This window comes from Anser cygnoides, chromosome 20 (assembly GCF_040182565.1).
Source record: "Anser cygnoides isolate HZ-2024a breed goose chromosome 20, Taihu_goose_T2T_genome, whole genome shotgun sequence".
NCBI classification, from domain to species: Eukaryota; Metazoa; Chordata; class Aves; order Anseriformes; family Anatidae; genus Anser; species Anser cygnoides.
The window spans coordinates 2358096-2372886 of NC_089892.1; the positions used below are offsets into that span (position 1 = coordinate 2358096).

Consider the following 14791-nt stretch of genomic DNA (forward strand, 5'->3'; position numbering starts at 1 on the left):
AACCACCTTATTACTGTAGGAAAACCATTTCCCAGTTCTATATGCAGGTGCTGCCATAGGCAATAATGCTTTTCCATCCACGATGCAGGGCAAACAATTCCCAAGAGGCACTGCCTTGTGCTATCCAACTACAAACTTGTTTGTATGTGTCCCACCACCTCCTGCTAGCGCAGACCTAGCCACGTGCCATAAAAGATGCATATATCCATTTAAAAAAACACCTGCAATACAGATTTTTTAATTACCCAGAAAAGCGAAGCTTGAGATTTCTAGACAAAGTCCTCAACACTCACACTAATAGCTGCAGGCTATCTTTGTGACCACGTATAACATCTTTGTAAACACAGAATAGAGGCGAGCACCTTCTGCTATCTGTATGAACATAAACTACAAATTTAAGCTCTGCTAATGCCGGTTTCTAAGTAGTCCGGCACCTGTGCCAGCAGCAAGCCCTGCAGCGACAATGGTTATAACGCAAAGAGCTCGTTGCTCTGATTTGCGGGTGTGCTTCTCCTTGGAAAGATGAAGTAATTTTCTGCCCATGGAACGGTCTCTGTGCAACAATTCAGAGCAGAAGCGTTTTGTAACAGCGAGAGCCCAAGACGTGATCCCGCACCCGGCTCCCCAGCCAGCCCTGTTGCACAGCGTACAGAAAGGCTCCTTACCTCAAAGCAGTAGTCTTGTCCCAGGATGCTGCTGTGGACCGGCTTGATGACCACTTCTTCCTCCATGCTGAGATCCAGAGCCTCAACAGCGCTACTGGGACTGAGCAAAGACTCGTGGGAGCGTGATTCTTTCAGCCTCGGCATTAGATGGGATCTGGAGGAAAAATGCAACCGTATCAGTGGATGCTTTGCTGCCCAGAGAAATGATTCAGCCCATCTGTTAGCAACAACTGCAGAATATTCCTATGAACTTTATGCCACGCGATAACAGAGGGCCCAGAATAGCATCCCCCTGTGCGCAGGGACTCTTCTCCCCCTCCAGAAATGCATCCAGCTGTATCACGGATGCAGACAGTGTGGATTCACACTCTGTAACCAACAATCCGAGGGCTCGTGTGTTCCATCCAATTGTTACACACATCCCCAGGATGGGGAGAGTGTGGAAAATAAGGCCATGATAGCCCTATCGATTGATCTAAATGCTCTGGAGTCCCACTGGCAGCATTTAGCAGCAGGGAGCCCACAGACAGCAAGCAGCACACCATTTTCAGAGACAGCCAATACAATCAATGGTGCTGTAACTCTTAAAGCAAAATCAGAGAGCTCAAGGGGGAAAAAAAAAAAAAGAAAGATAGCTAGGTACTCCCAGGGAAAACACAACACAACCATAAAGTGGCAAGGGAAAAAATAACTTGAGAGCAGAGGGAGCAGTTGCTTTCTCTCTAGTCTGCACCGTGTAAAATGTTCCTATGCAAGCCGGCTCACAAAAGCTCTGATCCCAGCAACTCTGACCTTTCAAACCTCTGGCAAGCACTTCGGGGTCTTCCAAAGAGAACATGTGTCTGTCTGTCTATAAAGAGTACGCTGCCTTATTCAAAGGCGCGGAAGGACAGAAATAAGGGGAGTCTGAGATATTCTCAGTGTAGCCTTTTATGAGCAGAACAACAATGCTCCCAATATTCTCTATCAGATTGCTCTGCCTGTGCGTATTGAGTTTTGTCGGTCTCCAGAACATAGCTGACCAAAACACAGGGAAATGTCAATAGCGCATGCAAAATTCATAGCTTCCAGTGACTCACATGCCAAGCTCAATCTAGAAAAAGCCAAAGCCAAGTCTAAGATAAACAGCACTGGGAGATAAAAAGGTGCTCCTCTAGATTTGCCATTAAGATTCAGGCCATCGACAGACCGCAAGGTGATGAAGGATCAGCCTGCAGCTGGGCCGTCCACCTGGGAACAGGAAAGGGACAGCTCTGAGGGCTGCGGGCCACCCCTCGTGCAGCTGCTCAGGGGACAAACGGCCCCCAAACGTTAAAAGCCTTGGGTTACTACAGACCCGTGTGGGATCAGCAGCAGTGGCTTAGAAGCACCAAGGCTCTCTATCCCATTAGCGATTCTCTGAGTTGCCCGCTCACCCCACATCTCTATTGTGAATAAATTGATCTTTAGGAACTGAGCACAGTCATTTCCCAGTACTTTGCGGCAATTTTGCACTATTTTCACAGAAAAGGATCCATACCCTTTTCCTCTGAGTGATACTGTAAGCGAACTCTAATATGGGTAGACAGATCAAGTTGCCCTGGCCGCTGAGTACAGCACTGATACCCAGCAGCTCAAGAACTGACAACACAGACCTGATAACCTCAGAATCGAGGCATTTATGGCAAGTCTTACTTCTGCAATTTACAGATGAAATTAGAAGAGCTAAGTAACCAAGCTGGGACTTGCATTTTTGTGTGGGCACATATAAACATTGATGATTTAAACCTACAACTGAGGAACTACGTGCTGTAGCACACCGAGCTGGACTGCTTCATGCTGGCATAAGAATTTTTGCTGGAATTAAAACAAAACAAGTCTATTTTTCATTCAAAATCATTGCAGCTGCAAGGCCACGAGAAGGACTGCAGATGTGCAATACAAAGAATCACCAAGCAGGAGTTTCTCAGGTCATACCTCATTCTCACCAGGTTAATCAAATGCCTATTTCTATCTCCCCGTACTCTGCCGTACATCTCTGGCTATTCTAAAATTAACAAGATTTTCTTAGTATTTGGGGGGTTCTTTCCTAGGCAGGACTGTCTTTGGCTCTCTGTCTGTCTCTCTGGCTGTCTTTTCCTCCCGAACGGCAGGTCAGATCCGACCCAGGCCAGCACCACCAGCACTTCTCACCAGATGCTGCGCTGCACGGAGGAGCGCTGTAGGTCTCAAACCAGCCCTAAATGGCGCAGCATCTGTCTGAGTATCACGAGCTAAATGGGGAGATGTCATTAATTAGAGGCTCTTGTTGGAGATCTCAGCAGAAAGGCTGAGGTCCTTCTGCCAGAGGAAGCCCTGGCAGAGGGGGAGCGCTGCCTGCGCGGGGGCTCCCAGGGCAGCGGCCGGATCCCCCCCAGCACCCCCAGACCTGCCCTGGCGCCGATCTGAAAACCCCGATCCGGAGGAGAAGCATTTCTGCCATCCGTTATAAGGAACGTGACATCCGCAGCACGATCCCATTTCCTGGAAGATGTCCGCCAGGCCCTGTCACAGCTCCCACGCTCCCTGCTGTAGGGACAGCCCGAGGACGGTCCTGTCAAGGCCACACGCTGCTCCCTGGCTTGTGGGGTGAGGATATTCTCCTCTCTGAGAGCCTTCAGCCTCCCTGCACGCGGGGAGAAGGCGGCTCCCTGCGGTCCCTGGAGAGGTCTCGGAGCACCGACGTCTCTGCCCCTACTGCAGCGGTCACTCAGGCCTGCAGGGCTTGGGGCAAAGACAGCTTACAGGGTGACGGCTGGCAAGGAGTGCAGAAATAATAGTAAAAAACCCCAGCATCCTGGCTTACATGAGCCGATTAAATTCAGTTCCTACACCTTTGTTTTAATATGGTGGGAGCGTCCAGCTGCCCGGAGATGTCTCACAGCAGGAAACCCTCTTTCCAAACAGCACATTCAGTTCCTTTTGCCGTGGGCCTTATTTTAATCTCCTTCTACATGCCTAAAGTTCAGTTGAAATGAAGGAGGGAAAAAAAATATCTCATAAAACACCACATTAGTTCTAAAGAGAAATAACATTACTGCTACTGGCACTGACCCGGAGAGTCCTGCACAGAGGCAGCCAGTCGACGGTTATTAAAGGAAGAGGTTTACTGCCCCAGAGCAACGAGCGAGGGTGGTTGTTCTAAATAATAAGAGCCATAAAGCACTGCCACGTGAAGGGACGCTACCCCGCTCTGCCTGCTTCCCTCATAAGCAGCCAGAATTAGGGATGTCGAGCACTGTCGGGCTGTGAGTGCACCCCCAGCCCAGGCAGGACTCCGGACACCGGGGAGGAAGCGTGGGGCCAGAAGCCATCCTCACTGACCATGGGGCCAGAAGCCATCCTCACCGGGCACAGGACCCGTCCGTCTGCCAGCAGGACTGCTGGGGAATTCAGGCCCCGTGCTCCCTCAAGGGCAGGGATACTCAGCCGAGGCTACAAGGAGGGAAAATGTTTAGGGCCTGTCTACACAGAATTGTTCTGGAGTAGGTCTTGTGTGTTAAACTCATACACTCTTACTCCAGAATTGCTTTCTTGTGAAGACAAGCCCTCAAAGGGGCAACCCCAACAGTTTTCATTTCAGGACTTCACCTGCCTGAAACCACGCAGCTGCTGACTTTTGTGGTTTTCTGATGGAAATTTTCCTGATATTTTTTGAAAGACAGAAGCGAACGGGGAACCTGGCTGGCTAGCTGCAGAGAGGGGGAGCAGACACAAAACGTAAAACGTGGAAAAAAAAAAACAACTAAGAACCTTTCTTAAATCTTCTGTTCCACTGTGAAAGCAGAAGCAGATGGGAGAATCCTGAGGGAAGTCCAGGCCTCACGCTGAAGACGTCCCGTTAATACCGGCTGCAGTCGGCCGCTGCGACACAAACGCCCCGCTGCCTGCAAGGCCGGCAGCGCCCAGCTTAAGGTCCGGAAGGATCGGATCTCCTAAATGACAGACGTGACCCTGGACACGTTTCCAGGTCACATCCATTCACCATACACAGGTTTTCAGGGACTAACAGCTCTCTGTTCCGACCCCCGGGGCAGCCCTCGACCCCTCGCCGTCCTCTGCAGGGGTCCTGCGGGCAGAGGCGCAGCGCAGCCGGGACCCGCCTGCAGCGTCGGCACAATTTAGAGCTGTCCCCAGCCTGGGGATTAGGCTGTGTTATGACTGAGAATAAAGCGGGCGACTCCACCGAACTATCTGCAGCCTCAGAGGGGAGAAGGCTGCCAGCGGGGCAGACGGGCGCACCGTCCTTGTCCAGCTTCACCGGAGGCGCAAATTCGGGCGCGGGGGAGCTGCGTGGTGCAGAGTCGCCTGCCTCGCTGGGCTGGGAGCCTCGCTGCTGCACGGCCCCAGCTGCTCGGAGGAGCCACGTCCTCCAGCAGCAGATGCATACGAGGCTCTTCTACACCTCGGTCTCCCAAGCCCCCCCAGCCTCACGAGCAGTGCCCGTGTGAAACCCCGGGGCCCGGCGCTGCTTCCTGCCAACTTCTCAGCCGCTGCCGCAGCTCTCACCCGCTCCTGCCCTCGTGCCTCATCCTGCTGAGCGCGTTGCTTCGATTTCACAAATAAATATTGAAGTGTTGTTATGGGAATAACCACGAGGAACGGCGCAACAGAACTTGTGTGCTCCCAGAAGACAAGGGAATGTTTTTTTTTCCTGTATGTGTGGATGAAGTCCCCGCGAGCGCTCTGCGTGCGGCGCTGCATCCTCCTAGGACAGCGACGCCCATGTGCTGCTAAGCCGAGCTTTCCCCTCTGCTCTCTGACCTCCAGCCGCTGATCTGTGCCTGAAGCGGAGGCAGATGCCCCGCAGCCTTTGGGATCTCCGGGCAGCAGGCACAGGGAGCACCGATCAGCGCGCTCAGCACCGGCAGCTGCGTCACGTTCCCCTCACTGCACAACACCTTCGCCCAGCAAGACAAAGGACATGTAATTAAACTTATTAATGGCTGCCCTTGTTTTCAGACTGTTCTCGGTTTCAGCTGGCAGCAGGATTAATTACATTCAAAAGGACTCCGTCAGCTCAGACCAGGTTCCAAATTTTGTTTTTGCCAGAGCAGTGCTGAAGGGTGATTTAGCTCACGATGTTCACCTGGGCAGGGCCCGTGCCGGGCTAGCAATGGCCACAGCTGGGTCTGCCAGCGCCAACCTGTAAGTCCAGCACAGCACGAGCAGCAAGGACACCGCTGGGTTTGCAACGCGCAACGTGAGAGAAGCTGCAAAAGCACGCAAAATGGCTCGAGAGCAAGAAATAAACAAGAATCAGAAATGCTGCTCGAGTTTCGATAACCAAACACGATAAGCTAGAGAAGCAACTTGTCCCTCCTCCCCAGGAGCACAGCGGGACCACCGTTTCTCTCTTTTCACAGTGACCAACGCTCCCATACAAAACACGACCTTTTCTTCCCACGTTAGGCTAAATCAGCATCTATTAATAGTGCCGCATCTGGGGACGGCTGATACAGAGGACGCGGAGCCACCGCTCTCTGGAATTGGGACCCCAGCGCAGCCCCAGGCCTGCCCATTCCCGCAGCACCGGGACCCCCCGGGGCGAGGGGCAAGCGAGGACGGGGGCGCAGGCGGCGGCGGAGCCCCCCGGTGCCCTGCCAGCCCCGTGGGCAGCGGCGAGGTCGGGGCGCTCCCCACCTGCACCCCGCATCCGCGGGCCGGGAGGAGGAGGGCGGGGAGGAAGGCTTTGGGTTTTTCCCTACGAAATCTTGGCTCAGCGTTAACTCAGGAGCCGAGCAAGCGAGAAGAAGCCAGGAGGGAGCTTTCCTCCCGGATCGACCACAAGGAAATCTAAAGTCGCAAGCTCCCCCTCCTGCACCACGGCCCCGGCTCCGGAGCCCGGCCGCGGGCCGCTGCCCAAGGCGGCGAGGACGTTTGGATAAATCACGACGACAACAAAATTCCTCGCACGCAGCCTCACGGACGCGGCGCTGCTAAAAATACCCCGCTGCTGGGCGCGGGCTGAGACCCCGCACGGCCGGGCCGGCTCCGAGCCGCGGCGGCCTCCGGGGAGCTGCGGGCCCCGCGCCGGGCCGGGACCGGGACCGGGACCGGGCGGCTCCGCCACGGGGCTGCGGGCGGCGGCGGAGCCCGGAGCCCGCGGGGGAGGCGCAGGAACCCCGGGGCTGCAGCGGGGGACGCGGGCACACCCGGACACCCCCCCCCCGCACACCCCCATACTCCCCCCCCCACCGCCGCGCTGCTCACCCCGCGGGCCCGGCTCGGCTCGGGCCGCCCCATGCCGCGCTCCGCCGGCCGCCCCCGGCCCGGCCCCGCCGCCGCCGCCGCCCCGCCCCGCCCCGCTCCGCCCCGCTCGGCGGCCGCCGCCGGGGCCGCGGGATTGGCTGCGCTGTAGCTGGGCAGAGCGCCCCGGGCCCGCCGCCGCCGCCCTCCCCGGGCCCCCCCCCCGAGCCCCGGGAGCGGCCCCGGAGGAGCCCCGGCCTCGCCCGGCCCTGCCCCGCCGAGCTGCCCCCCGGCACGCGCACGGTTCTCTCGGGGCGGTGCTCCGCAGCCGTTCGCTCTGCTGCGCTCCCCCCGGTGCTCAGTCCCCCCCCCCCCACCCCCCCACGGTGCTCAGCCCCGGGAAGCAGCGGGGATGGAGGCAGCCGCTGCCCGCCCCCGGTGCCCCCCGGTGCCCCCCGGTTCCCCCGCCCGTCCCCTGCCCCGGCACCGACCTGCGCAGCAGCGCCATGCCCAGCAGCGGGACGCGTTTGCAGCAGCAGCCGGCGGCACCCCCGTGAGCCATGCCCGCACCCCTCGGCCACGCCGGGGACCCCCCCGGGACCCCCCCCCCGGTGGGTGGCAGCCGGCGGGGCTCAGCGGTGCGGTGCCAGCCCTGGGGGGGGGGGCTCAGTGCGGTCCCCCGGGGGCCGGTGCCCCGCAGGGCAGCTTCACCCCCCCGGGGGACGCGGGGCAGGGGCAGGGGCAGGCAGCGCAGCGGGGCCCCGCCGTCCTCGTCGGCACCGTCCTCGGCCAGCCCACGCCGCCACGCTCCCCGAGCCGGGCTGTCGCTGTCATCCCGGCGTATTCAAATGCCCCCATTACTCATCAGGAACAAAGTGGGACTATCTAGTAAATGAAAAAGCACCGCACGGCCCTGTCCCCCGGCTGGTATTTATGGCTGCTTCCTTTTCCACTTTTCAAAGGCTACTGGCCGTGTCTGCAGCAAATCGTAAATTCTCCGGCTCACGCACGGCTGCTCCGGGGATGAAGCAGGCACCTGGGCAGCTGCCGCTGGTCGGCATTGGAGGGGAAAATGAGAACGACGGTGAATATCCCTAATTAAAACCAATACAAAGTGCTTCCCCAGACCAGAGGGGGCCAGCGGGTCTTGGTGTGGAGGACGGGCAGGCGCTGCCCCGCTGCCCTGCAGGCCGGATTCCTGGGCTGTCCCCGGGATGGGTGCGGGCACCCCGAGCCCTCTGCCCAGCCCCGACACAGCAGCCGTGCCCCTCCACCTCCTCGGCCAGCGAGGTGGGCTCCAGCCTCGCACAGCTCTACGGGATCCTGAAGGCTCGGTGCAAAGGCAGCATCGTTGGGCTTCGCTAACACGGAGCCCTGCCTGTCATCTACTGCTGGTGGGGTCCTTGTCTTCCTTCCAGGGCAAACCGGTCCCCGCTGTGCCCTGGGGACGACACCACCGGCTCCCCAGCCACGCTGGGACGAGCAGCGCGGGCAGCACAACGCCCCGCTCAGAGCGTCTCCCACCTTGCCTCCTTAGCAGAGCGCACACGCAGACCCCTTCCCCTCGCAGTCTGCAGGCAGTGCTCCGGATTTAGCACATTTTTTTTTGCCTTCCCCCACTCCCCCCGCCAGCGGTTTGAAGCTTTCTCACCGTTTGCTGGCAGATGCCATGCACAAAGAGAAGCTCGCTGTCCTCGATCTGCTTTTCAGGGCTTCTATAAAGTAGGGCACCAGCACCAAGCCAGCGTCAGGTTTTTGATACATCGCTGGAGTAGCCGAAAATAATAACGGGCAGCTTCAGTCAATCTTTTCGTTCTCAAATCTGCAGCAGCAGCAGCACAGGGGTCCCTTGTGTGGCGGAGCAGAAATTCGGGACGTGCCAGACCGAACCCGCTCAGCAGCCCCCGGCTGCTCCGCGCCGTGAGCCGGGCTCACCCGCGGCTCCCGAGCAGGGCCCTGGGGTCCTCGCCGCGGAGCCATCAGCCCTGCGCCGCCGCCATCGGTGAGCACCGGGCTCTGCTCCCCGGGTTTCCTTCAGCACCTTATCTCCCTCGCTGCGGCAAAGCGTTAAGGTCAGGTTACAGTTTTACCAAGTGTTTTATCTTTCTGGCACGGCATAAAAATGCAGAACGTGAACTTTGGAACGAGCCCTCGCGCTTGCACTGGGTGGAGAGCGGAGCAGACCAAAGTTAGCAGGAAGAGAGAGAACCCGGCTCCTGTCTGCACCCCGGCGCAGGAATCATTCCCTCTGCACGTTCAGACACATTATTAGGACAAGCTGGAAGGACGCACCAAACGCAACGCACGCGTGCGTTTGGCCTGCCTTCAGCAGGCAGCCAGATGTGCCGGCAACGCCAGCTGAGGTAGGGGCCCCGCACGGCCCCACCCACGCTGCTGCCGGGGGGGAGAGCAGCGAGGGGTGGCCCATGGGTGCTGGGCGCTGGGCCAGTCGAACTCGGTGTGCCGGGCCTGGAATTCCGCCCGGTCGCTGTCTGCACACAGCCGGGCATTGAGACGAAGTCGCGCAGGAGCCCGGAGCCCTGGGAGCCCTGTGGTGGCCGTCCTGCTGCATGTTCGTTCCCCGCACTCTCACCTCCATGAATCACAAGGGTCTCCTTCCCACAGGTAACGTGCTGCCGTGCCTGTGCCCCCGTGGGCTGCCCCATCGATCGCGCCGTGTTTGGGCTGATGCCCTGTCCTGGTTCCAGTTAGGACAGAGTTAATGTTCCCTCATAGTAGCTGGTAGGGTGCTATGTTTTGGATTAGGATGAGAAGAGCGCTGATAACATGCTGATGTTTTAATTGTTGCAGAGCAGTGTTTACACCAGGCCAAGGACTTTTCGGCTTCTCGCTCTGTCCTGCCAGCGAGCAGGCTGGGGGTGCAGCAGGAGCTGGGAGGGGACAGACCCAGGACAGCTGACCCAAACTGGCCAAAGGGGTATTCCATACCATCTGACGTCATGCTAAACAATATATGGGGGTGGCTGGCCGGGGTGGGGGGGCCGGCTGCTCGGGAATAGGCTGGGCATCGGTCAGCGGGTGGTGAGCAATTGCATTGTGCATCACTTGTTTTCTTACACATTATTATTGTTAATACTATTACCATTATCACTATTATTATTATTATTGTTATTATTATTTTCCTGTCTTAATAAACTGTCTTTATCTCAACTCACAGGCTTCACTTTCCCGTTTCTCTCCCCCCATCCCAGAGAGGGAGGGGGGAGGGTGAGCGAACGGCTGTGTGGTGTTTAGCTGCCAGCCGGGTTAAACCACAACATGCCCGAAACTCACGGCTCCTGTGAGGCTGGGAGGTGCAGCAGCAAAACCTTACAGCCAGCTGCTGCTTCCCCTGCTCCAGAGGGCCAGGCAGCTTAACTGCTGCTGCTGTGAGCATTTCCAACACCAAAACCAAGCCTGGATGTCAAAGCCTCAGCTGCTTCCATTCAAAGCCAGGCTTTATCCCAGCTGCCTTAAAGCAAACTTCATCCACACTGGGGGGGGGCTCCCTGCACACCGCTGATCCCCCAACGGCAGCTGCGTTCAGAGGGCGACCAGCACGCTGGGCGCCGTTATCGTGCTCGCGGATGTCTGCATCCTGCCTGGAGCGCTGCGTCTGACCTCTCCCCCTTCTCTGCGTTTGCACCTTGTGTTATTTCTGGCATTCCAGCCTCCACCCACACTGTTTCAGAAATGGCATTTGTTGAAGGAAATCACAGTGCTCCCTCGGAGGGCACGTAAAACAGTGCCTTCCGTGGGTTATTAGCTTTTTGGTCACGGCTGGCCCCAGTGACTATTATTTGCCTTCTCGGGTCCCTTTCCCTTCTGTGGCTCCTTCTGGCCGCCCAGCTGGGCAGGGAGGGCTCGCACCAGGCGCTGCCCCAGCTCCATGCAGCGACGTCTCCAGCCTCCTGCTGCGTTTACCTTTTCGAGCTATTAAACACAGGGATCTCTCTCTTTTTATCGACCGTGAAGCCGGTTCTCTGTGATCGTGCCGTCTTTCACTCAGGAAAGCCGAATTCCCTAACAACCCTGAAGATTAAGAAATGGAAGGCATTGTGATCACCCAGTTTTACTCCAAATTTACAGCTAACAGCCTGTCGATGTCTTAGAAAGCACTTTTTGAGTAAGTTCGAACAACCCCACGTTTAAGCATAATTAACATTTTAAGATGTGTAATTGCACAGCTGGCTTCTTGTCACTGCGCTGCTGCTCAAGTGTTGGGGCTGGGGATAATTATCATTGTGCACCTCTGCTGGAGAACTTTTCAGTGCGCCTACTACAGCCCGTGGCACCACAGCCCAACGCACAGAGCTCACTGCGGGTACCATTAACTCAGCTCGGGGACGCCCGGTGTTCCTCTATCAAGCCGCACGGCCGTACAGGAGCTGCCGAGCGCCGCAGAAGCACGACCGAGCCGCCCGTAACCTTGACTGCGTCCACGTTTACTTTGTCCTTCAGCTCCGTTTTGGCAAAAAGTTAATGTGAAGCTGAAGGGCACAAATAACCCAAGCACTGCAGATAACGGGAACAATGGCAAAATTAAGCTGATAGATTATTAAAAGATTTCTTCACCTGCTTTATTAAAATGTGCTTGACGTTCACAAAACTCGGCAGAATCGATGTCTGGCATTTCTGAAAAATCAGGCTCCATATCAAATAATATTTACACCGAAGGAATATTTAACCTCTGACTAATGCTGCCTTTTACTCCGTATTTCATAGCGGCTAGACAGTGGATCTGGACTGGCCAATTTCTCTTCCTGCTTGCAATTAGCTTTCCTTTTCTGCTCTCCTGAACAAGTGCTAGACTTAGGAATTTAACACCGATAAACAGGAAATCTGCCTTTACTGAGACGCCACTCAACTTTTTTGGAGGTTTTATGTAAAATGTAACATTGTTATTAGCAGAAGATTTATAAAAATCTTTGTGTGAAGTCCCATTCCTGCAAACATTCAATATCATTTTGTGCTATTAGTCTCGCTTCGGAGACACTACTTAACATTCGACGACAATTTGAGCCAAGAACATTTGCAGGAGTCAAGTTCTGAATTTCAAATCTAAACTACACAGAGGTGCCAGCAGCACACAACTTCGAGCTTGGCAAACGCAAATACATGTCTTAGCATCTAAACAGTTTTTTATTTTGATTTGTCCTTCTGTCTAACAATATTGGCGTATATAAAAGGCTCGGGTTAACAGGTGATAACTGACTCCAGAGACTGAATAATGTTTTTAACAAAATGATGTTCTTATAAACCACAGTTCAATCAATGACAAGTTTATACAATAATAATAAAAAGTTAGGACTATGCTCTTCTCTTACTGCTGAACTCTTCCTTTAAAAAAAAGCTCAAAGCACTTTAAAGTTTGTTTTGGTTGCATGTATTTTATCCAGAGATGGCACCAGGATATAAAGCTAATTTCTTCCAATTGCTATCTGCCCTCTAGCCAGATAGATGTTAGTGTCTTTTAGGGATATAAAACACATCCTTCTCATAGGAGCCTTCTTTTCAGATGGAATGAGAGATTCACGCTGATGAAGCTGGTGATTTTTCTAGGGCTTTCAGAGTGGTAACTGCAGGCAATCCATTCCAGGAGCACAAGCACTCTCCCCTGCTCTCCGCCTCCGGCACCTTCCAGGGGACAGGAGCCCTTGGAAGGCACAGGATGTTTTTGCCCTCTTGTACACAGCTTCTGCACACAGCAGGAATTTGGAAAGCAGCAAGAAGGCCGAGGGCAGTGGCAGTGCTGGGGTGCCGGGGTTGTTCTGCAGGCACAGATGCGGGATGCAGCTACGAGCCCGGAAAAGCCCTGGGCACCAGGACGCTTGCGAGTCCTGACTGCAGTCCCCATCTACCCCAGACGCAGGTAGGAAAAGGACAGATATTTGAATATTTGAAAAGACCCCCTCAGTATTTTTCCCTGCTCTCTGCACATTTCTTTGTTGGCTCACGCTGACCCCGCTCCCAGGGCCGAGCGGTGCGGTCCTGCCGTGGCCAGCCCCGTCCCTGCCGCTCCGGGCTCCCCGAGCAGTCACCCTGTGCCACGCTGCGGTGCGCTGCATCAGCTCCCCAGCTCTTCTTCACAAGCGCAAGTGTCATTACTGCGTGCTTCACGCGATGCCAGGGGCCGCTACTTCCAGAGCTGATGTAAAAATTGTTATTAGAACTTATACACTGTGAAAAACTCCTAAAAAGTCCAATCCTGGCACTGCCCTAAATGAAATGACAGCCGCCGCCTGCCAGGGGTACGTGGATAGGAACGGAGCCAAGCGTGCATGCGGTCCTCATCCACACCCCACACCTGCTGCTCCCTCCCCAGAGTTTAACTGCTGAACACTGAGTACAGCCCAGAGGATTGAAGATATGGAAAAGGTCAGAGCCAAGACTCAGGAGTGAAGAACAGATTGAACGGGGTACATAAATGACAGCCCCATTTTAAAGCTAAAATTATTTTTTTCAATAAATTAGGACAAGCGAGCTCGCCTCCCCTTCAAACAATGCAGCTCTCCCTAGATGCAGACCAGAGGGCACGTACACGCAGGAATCAATGCTAATACCCTAAAAGATTAATCTCCGAAAATTATTTCAATGGAATGGAAATGATTTCATATAAATCTCTGCGTAGCGGGAGCAGATGAAGTATCGCAGCGATTCCTAGAACATGTGCAGACTGGAAAAGAGGCTGAGTTGCGCACAGGCGCGGTGCCACCACCCTGCCCGTCCCAGCGGAGGACGCGGGAAGGCCACCAGAGGACCTGCGGAGGCTGTCGTGCCTCCGAGGTCGCGGTCACGCAGGGGCGAGGACAGGGTCCGGCTCCCCGCAGATGGGAACGCGGCCTGTTGTACTGTGAGTGAGTCGCGGCTTGCGATTGCAGAGCGCAGTCAGGATGGCACTCTCCAGGGCAGGGAGACCTGGCCCTCATCACAGCCTAGGTGAGCGCGCTGAAGGCTCTACATGCGTTTGTGAGCGTGAATGTCTCCCTAAAACGTGCCTTTTGGTGCTCGCGGGACAAAGCCAGCCACGGGGCAGCAAGCTTTGCACATCCAAACCAGACCTCAGAAGCACAAAGCCTCTGCAGAAGCACAAACCTGAGTAACGCCATTAGCAGCGGGCACCAAGCAGCACGGCAGCTCTGCTGCTGCTGACCACTCGCTCGGGGGGCTGCGGACCTCCAGCCTCCCCTTTCCCCAGGCTGGGAAGGGCACCATGCCCCTGCTCATGCCTGACCGGGGCCAGGAGCTCCTGCCTGACCAGGGGAGGGACACCCGGAGCCGGGCTGCCAGCCTGGAGGAGCAGGGGCTGCAGGGCCAGCACCGCAGCCGGAGAGGTTCAGTCCCGGGCCGCGTTCCCAGCGACGCTCGTCGGCTCCAATTTGCCCCCCAGCCCAGAGAGCAGACAGGGCTGTAGGGATCTCATCTTCCCTTGGAGAGATGAAAGCTGAAATCTCAGTTTGGTCTCAGCTGTCTTTTTAAAGAGTTGTGTGATAGCAAAAGCTAACGAGTTTAACAACCCCTAATTGCCATTATCAACGTACGAGCTTCAAGCCGAGAACACCAACATTTGTTTTCCTAACTTCTGATTACTGCATTTCTCTCAAAGGGATGAAATTAGACCCAGTCGATCTTGCTGACCAGAAACACTTCTTATCACTTCTTGGATGAGACATGAAGAGATTCTTGAATGTGCTCTGCGAGCAGCCCTGTCTGGTATACAAATAATAGCTCCATCCTCTTCTACACAGGCAACTTGACCCAGAGCTTCAAGCTGCAGGCTGGGAACAGGCAGGAGCAGAGACGGGTCTGATCCCTGGTTCAGTAGCTGCACGGTAGAAACAATTTCCTTTTATAACCAAGTTATTTTAAGTCTATCTAGTTAGACAGATGCAAAGCACTGACACAGATGCACTGAAACT

At 55.6% G+C, this 14791-nt stretch overlaps 1 protein-coding gene across 12 annotated transcripts in view; it reads right to left on the reverse strand.

The window, feature by feature from the left end:
- Positions 1 to 14791, reverse strand: part of DAB2IP (DAB2 interacting protein) — a 226804-nt gene that overhangs the window by 42201 nt on the left and 169812 nt on the right. For 10 of the 12 annotated variants that reach the window (XR_007160506.2, XM_048056591.2, XM_048056598.2 and 7 more), the window contains one exon: positions 666 to 819. Coding sequence is in view for 11 of the 12 variants with exons in the window: in XM_048056591.2 (XP_047912548.2) it covers positions 666 to 819 (154 nt within the window). In the remaining variant the exon portion in view is untranslated. Of the gene's footprint in view, positions 1 to 665; positions 820 to 6896; positions 6979 to 8523; positions 9205 to 14791 lie in introns of those variants that run through there. The other 2 variants (XM_048056607.2, XM_066980776.1) reach the window with 2 other exon arrangements.